General features: G+C 39.8%; 1 protein-coding gene across 1 annotated transcript; it reads left to right on the top strand.

Annotated features, from left to right (window-relative positions):
- Positions 1 to 4,122: 4,122 nt before the first annotated feature.
- Positions 4,123 to 6,309, top strand: c1ql2 (complement component 1, q subcomponent-like 2). The gene is made up of 2 exons (XM_016230928.1): positions 4,123 to 4,904; positions 5,934 to 6,309. Exons 1-2 carry the CDS (start codon positions 4,326 to 4,328, stop codon positions 6,111 to 6,113), a joined length of 759 nt encoding a protein of 252 aa, XP_016086414.1. The 5' UTR covers positions 4,123 to 4,325; the 3' UTR covers positions 6,114 to 6,309.
- Positions 6,310 to 7,756: the final 1,447 nt, after the last annotated feature.

The raw sequence follows: 7,756 nt of genomic DNA, 5'->3' as shown, positions 1-7,756 counted from the left end.
TGTATAAGACCTCAATCGTTTTCAGTGAGAGGAGCAGGCAGAACTTAAAGGAGTAGTTCATTTTCAATTAGCTGAAATAGTTTATTCAATAGTTCAGTTTGCTGAAAAACTGCTCATCCTCAGGCCATACAAGATGTAGATGAATTTGTTTCTTCATCCAGGGAGATTTGGAGACATTTACTATTACATCATATGCCCACTAATGGATCCTCTGCAGTGAATGGGTGCCGTCAGAATGAGAGTCCAAACAGCAGATAAAAACATCACAATAATCCACAACACAACTTCAATCCATTAATTAACATTTAATGAAGTGAAAAGCTGCACGTGTATAAGAGACAAATCCATCATGTTACAGATGGACAGTTCAACAACAGTTCCGTTTTATTGCAGTGATCAGTAAATCAAGGTTATAGCATTTCCAAGTATAGATGTAGCGGTAACTGGTGTTTACATGTCTTTGCAGGTGCTGCTGGAGAGATCATAGATGTGAAGATGAGGTTCGAGGAATGCACACACCTCATCTTCTTTTAGGTAAGTATCCAGGTAATGCCAAAGACAGGGAGACATGGGGGAACGCAGGAGGAAACCGCTGGAGATAAGAATTCTGAGAATACAGTCTGAGACCAGACAACCAGGATATCCGAGCTAGGTGCTTAAGTAGGGTGAGTTAATGAGGTGAATGGTGTCAGATGTGGTTCAAGGCCAACTGAGTGCAGGATGCATGATGGGAACTGTAGTGTAAATGTGAATGAGCAACAGACTGGAGATTGTGACACATTAAGGTGTTTACACTTTAAACCGTCACCAAAATACGAGTCCATAATCCATAATGACGCTTCCTCCAGTGAAAAAGTCCATCTCCTGTTGTCCTCTCACATCAACTGGAGAAAGCAATATTATAGATAGGCGACATGTATTTTAGCTGGAAGCAGCAGTTTGAAGTTGAAAACATCTTAATGATGGACACACACAGCCTTTCACTTCACAAGATGTTAGCTGATGGACTGGAGTCGTGTGGATTACTTGTGGATTATTGTGATGTTTTTATCAGCTGTTTGGACTCTAATTCTGACGGCACCCATGCAGACGATCCATTGGTGAGCAAGTTATGTAACGCTACATTTCTCCAAATCTGTTCTGATGAAGAAGCAAATTCATCTACACCTTAGATGGTCACTATCATTCTCTCGCCGTATCTATTACTTTCTTCATCTCTCTGTGTTTGGGACCGTATCCAGTAGGCAGCATCATAAAAACAGAGGCTAACTCTCATTTGCAAACAACACACATATGGCAACACAGGCCAAACATGCACAAGTATTTTTGACATAATTAGGTCTGTTTGTGGCAGAGTCAGTGTTGATTCACTACAGCTCTGCATCACAAAAAGAGCCATCTACACCTGTAAAACACTCAGGTTTAAACAGAAAACTGCAATTTTAATATTCTGCTACAATTTAGGTCGAGTTAGGTTTTGTGATGACATGATGTGTTCTTATACACCGGATTATTTAAAACAGGATTATCTAAAACATATTATTATTTATATGCAGCACTCATAGACTTTGCACATTCACACTCCTGGAAAAACTTTAGAAAACCTCAACTCTGGACCTAAACAATGTCTAAATTCATGTAATGTTATTATACGCCATAAGATGAGACAGTGTTTCCTCTATGCAAGGAGAAATACAGAGGTAAAACTTATGCAACTATAACAAAGTCTGTTGCTATTGAAAACCCTTCAATTAAAATGGTGTATATGTATATAATTTATGCAATGAGGAACATACCCATTCCTTAGCTAAATATCCATGTGATTTCAAATATTCATGTGTATTTATCTGTATACATTTTCTTTGATAACGAATTATACTGACATACAAAATACTGTTTGAGTTATCTGTTTCTTTCAATTGGAAGCAGTTAGAAATGGTAGCAACTTCCTGAACATTTGGTCATATGACAAAAATGTTTATAGTGTCTAGAGTTTCATAGATACACTATTAAAGGGGTCATATTATGTTGCTAAAAAGAACATTATTTGGTGTATTTGGTGTAATGAAATTTGTTTATGCAGTTTAAGGTCCAAAAAACACATTATTTTACACATACTTTACATAATTGTTTCTCCTCTATGCCCCGCCTATCTGAAACACATCGATTTTTACAAAGCTCATCGGTTTGAAAAGCGAAACATTTAAGTTGCAATCATGCATCTATTTAAGTTGTGGTCCACTGAATTTATTTTTAAAGTGCACAGGGGGTGGCCTAACTTACCCACTAGCTCATCTTACCCCACTCTCCTGTTGTCCTTATTTCGTTTAAGTTCTTAGCATGTACAATCACATTTTAGGCTGCTGCCTCTTTTAACACTGCACACACAGCAGTGAACACACACACACACACCGTGAACACTCGGAGCAGTGTGTGTGTGTGTGTGTGTGTGTGTGTTTATGTGTGTGTGTGAGCACAGGCTTATTTATGAGTGGATGTGTGCAAGGGCTAATATATTCATGGCTGTGTGTGTGACTGAAGAAAGAGGGAATGTGTGTGCCAGTTTATTCATGGTTATGGTCCCTGTCACACACGCAACCCTGAGTCACAGCAGTCAGACCCACATCTAACAGCCCAGTGAGCAGATAAGTTTAAACACAAAGACACACACACTTACAATGACACACACAGACAAAAACAGCCATGAATAAGCTGGCATACAGATTCATCCACACACATTAACTTTTCCACATAAATAAAAGAAAAACAGGGGAGCAAATAGCATAGTAGAAATGGAATAGCAAGATTTTCACTCGTACATGTCACATCTCAAATGTTTTTCCCTTGTAAGAGGGCACACATTTTAGATAAGGCCTGAGGTAAAACACTCACTCCCACCATAGTCTGCTAGATAGAACAGCTCACTGCCTTCTGAATCCGCCTTCATCACTGCCTCTGTTTACTCTCTTCTGATGATGCACCTGTGAAACACAGATCAACCTACTCAAGGTCATTCTGTACCATTGACAGAAATATCACTGTAGGACGAAACAAGTAATTTAATAATCTAGGATGCATGGTATACATTTACCACCATCATGCAATGGTAGTACATTGTTGCATGATCTGTAGTGATATCATGATATTTTTGGTGCTGTGGTAGAAATTCCCCTGCACACCTGACTTAAGTTGAACTGTGTCTCTTAAGTGGCCTCTTCCAGGCCTCATTCCAGGCCTGACAGTCTTTGCCACTGTGAAATAACTGTTTTCATATTTAGTTTGCTACTTTTATATTAAAATGGATTTTGTATTATTACAACTGTCTTCCATGTGGGCCGGAAACAAATGAAATGTTTTGTCCATTTCTATCTATCTATCTATCTATCCAACCCTAACTAAACACACCTAAACCAATTAACCAAGGTCTTACTAGGCATGCTAGCAACTTCCAGGACCGAGTTTGGACACCCTTGATTTATACGACTACCATATTTATTATAGTACACAGTTAAAAAGTGATCACATGTGATTGTTACTTTAGAGAGATATTTATACCTGATTTAATAACCCATGAAACATTAATTTTGTTGGCATTGTTGATTCAGTGATATTTAACCAAATGTTTGACTTCAATAAATCCAGTTCGATGTTACCATTTAAGGTTACCACTGTATATTCATGAATAATATCTCCCAAGAAGTTGGCATGTGCTAAAGGCTAAAATGTTAATTGGTGCAGTCTCCACCTCAGTTATGCTAAAGTGATGGTGCACAGACACCATCAGCATGGAAAGATTGATGAACATGAAGAATTATAACATTCCCCATTCTAAAATTTGCACAATTAACACAATTACAAGTCTGTAGAGAGAAGTGGGCTTAAAACCAATTTTGTTGAACGAGAACATATGTTCTGTTACGCTCGGATCATCCTCTATATTTATTTATAGCTTTAGAGCATCGTTCATCCAAACTGCAACCGCGTTGCTACGTCAGTCAGCGCATCTTCTCTCTCTGCGCGCAACTTTCACCGCTCCGCCTCGCGCTCCGGCGCGCGTGCCAAAGCCAATCGTTTCTCTGACAACTCTGACAAATACAGTGCTATTCTGCCAGAGGTCACAAGAAGGGGAGGTACGGCACATTTCTGACTGTGTTGGTGGGTGCGTCTATTTTTATATACATTTAAAGGAAAGAGAGTGTTTTACGCTTGCCGTACTTTCCAGTCCGCGTGTCACCATTTCCTCCAAAAACGAGCCGGACTTTTTAGCGCGAGCTTCCCGGGTGCTCCACACCAAGCGAATAATTGGCGCGGTCGTGGGCATCGTCATGATCGTGGCGCTGGTCATCGCAATTCCGCTTCTGGTCCAGACCTCAGTGGTTTCAGCGCACTACGAAATGATGGGCACTTGTCGGATGATCTGTGATCCGTACAATCCCAAACCGAGTGCCACGGCGCTGGAGGTGATGCAGGATCTCAGTGCCATTCCACCATCTTTCACTCAAGGGACTAGAGGGGAACCGGGGCGTCCGGGCAAACCGGGTCCCAGGGGTCCACCTGGCGAACCAGGTCCACCTGGTCCACCTGGTCCAAGGGGACCACCTGGAGACTCCAGCAGACCTGGATTTACCGGCATTACATCGGGAACGGCGAGGACTGAGACAGAAGGCGTTGGTCCAGCGTTGGGGAACATCAAGATCGCTTTTTATGTGGGTCTCAAGAACCCTCACGAAGGCTACGAGGTGCTCCGCTTTGATGATGTTGTGACAAATGTGGGAAACCACTATGATCCCACTACCGGCAAGTTTACATGCCAGGTATCGGGGATTTATTACTTCACCTACCATGTGCTGATGCGCGGAGGGGACGGAACAAGCATGTGGGCAGACCTCTGTAAAAACGGACAGGTATTTCTACTACGTTTACAGGAGCAACACAGCAAACACATGATGCGAATTAAGGCTAATTGAGTCTTGAGTCACCCAAAGGGGATCAAGATAAAAAGATGGTGGGTCTTAAAGAACATTATTTCCCACGGTATAGATTTATTTCAACCGTGTTTTTAAACAGCGTTCCGCACAAAAGTTAGACTCAACGCGCCGTGTTGCGTAAGTAACCGTAGCAGCATCTTTATCGCGGTACATCCATACGTCAATATTTATCACTTTATTCTAGATTTCCACATCAGATTTTCACATCAGATAGACAGAACTTGCTTAAGTGCATTAAGGTGACGCCAGTTCAAGTCATATAATAATTAAAAAAAAATTATAAAAAATTTTTTATAAAACAAAATTTCAAATGAGTTTTATGCAATTACTTTGATATGATCCAAATGCATCGATTGTCAAGTGATTGCGCAAGTGATATCAAGCAAGATCCGTGACTGATGCGTTCGAGGAACTCTATGGACGTGACCGGATTCAGACATGTTCTGTTATTTTAAATATCAAAATCTGAAAAGTGGTGTAAGCTGACAAAAAGGCCTTGTTATCTGTTTTCTTTGATTTCCAATTGGCGTTGAAGACAAACGGTCTGAATCTCACTGGTTCTCTGGGGGATATAATAAACAATTCAACAATACGCTATGCATCGTACAATAAAATACGATTTGCATTACGCGATAAAGAGCAGTCGAACGCATAGGCATATTGTGCATTAATAACAAAACATTTGCTGTTGTTGCTGCAGACAGGAGGTTAATGCATGTATGATGTATTAAAATAAGTACTGGTACAGTAATAATAAACAAATAATAATTTTTAATCATTATTATTATAAGCCATGCCTTTCTTAATTCTTTACCAAAACTAGCAAAACGACAGGGTGTGATTTCTCCTTATTCACAAATATTAAAACAAGACCAAAAGAGAAGCTTTGTTTCTAATATACAGGCTATCATGGCACTGAATGACATTCTGCGTTTATTTGAACAGGTTCGGGCGAGCGCCATCGCGCAAGACGCCGATCAGAACTACGACTACGCGAGCAACAGTGCTGTGCTGCACCTGGACTCTGGCGACGAGATTTATGTCAAACTCGACGGCGGAAAGGCGCACGGAGGAAACAACAACAAATACAGTACATTTTCTGGTTTCATTCTGTATCCAGACTGAGCTGCCACCTGCTTCGTTTCAATCTGACTGTTGATGAATGTCCTCTCTCCGCGCGGCACACTCTCTCGGCACTTCATTGTCATTCCTGTCCGTAGTGTCGATGGGAATAGAAGGGTCATCTGAACTCAGCACCAGTGTGAGAATATGTTGTCTGAATTTGTCCCTTTCTGTTTAATGATGTATTGTGTTTGGCTATTATACCCAATTAAACGAAACGCGTTAATTATGCACAAGGATCGTAATCAGGATACAACACTTTAATGAGTGTTAGCATATCTGTATTGTTCATTGTCATTCCTGTCCGTAGTGTCGATGGGAATATAAGGGTCATCTGAACTCAGCACCAGTGTGAGAATATGTTGTCTGAATTTGTCCCTTTCTGTTTAATGATGTATTGTGTTTGGCTATTATACCCAATTAAATGAAACGCGTTAATTATGCACAAGGATAGTAATCAGGATACAACACTTTAATGAGTGTTAGCATATCTGTATTGTTCTCTGGATGATTTCTGCTCAAATGAAATTATTTTGCTGCATTTATGAGCCCCTCGTGGCCCCTAGTGTGGTGAAATTTCTGGTGTTAGCTAAATGGGTTTCATGTGGACATGGACAAGCATATTTTACTCTAAATCTGGACAAGTGTAAACAAAAAGGTTTTAAGCATTGAAAAAAAAAACTATAGACGGTCAATTATATTAACTATAAACGGATAGTACACCCAAAAATGTTCTGATGTCATTTGCTTATTCATGTTCCAAAACTTAATGACTTTCTTTCTTTTGTGTAACCCAGAAAGAGATATTTTGTAAAATGTCTCAGCTTTTCCTTCCCATAACAATGAAAGTCAGTGGGGTACAATGTTGTCTGGACCCACAGCATTCTTCAAAATATCTTTGGTTACACTAAAAAGAAAATCTTCAGGTTTGGAACGACCTGAGGGTGAGTCAGCGATGAAGCGATCTTTTTGGCTGAATTATGCCTTTAAACTCCCAAATTAAACTCAGCTGCAAATGGATTTATTTTGAAACATACGACTGAGCAATAGAGTATTAGAGTGCTTTTTCAGTTTGTATTTAAATAACAAGCCTGTGTGTGTGCGTGTGTGTGTGTGTGTGTTTTAATGAAGTGTTGTAGTTCAGCAGTGAACTCTGGGACTTGACGTTTGACCTTACACAGGTTCTTCTGAGATCTTCAGCGATAACACCTAATACAATGAGCACGCCAAACATCACTGAAAGAGAATGCCGAAAGAGAAAATTATGTCTGTGATCGACCAAATAAAGTCCATGTATTAAAACGGCCAGAATTCCAACCACTGACACTATTCTAAAAAACAAAGTTATTTTGAGTTATTCTGGTATGCTTTTTGATTGGTAATTGGTGCCTGTACATTCAGATGTTTTATGTTCTGATTAAAATAAATGGAAGGTTAATAAACATCCTCAAACAACAACAGAGTGTCTGTTAATCCATCCGACACTTGGCTTTATATATCATGAGCCTTCATAAATGCCTGATTACACACAGCCGTTAAGATTCAGTATGAGGAAGAACAGTAATATGAAATGTAAACATGGCTTTTTCTCTCACACATGTCTTTTACAGCCACAGGTTTGAATATCAGACTAATCTTTCATACAT

The sequence above is a fragment of the Sinocyclocheilus grahami genome, unplaced genomic scaffold (assembly GCF_001515645.1).
Source record: "Sinocyclocheilus grahami isolate Dianchi unplaced genomic scaffold, SAMN03320097.WGS_v1.1 scaffold380.1, whole genome shotgun sequence".
Taxonomy (NCBI): domain Eukaryota; kingdom Metazoa; phylum Chordata; class Actinopteri; order Cypriniformes; family Cyprinidae; genus Sinocyclocheilus; species Sinocyclocheilus grahami.
This window is presented reverse-complemented; position numbering and strand designations above follow the sequence as displayed.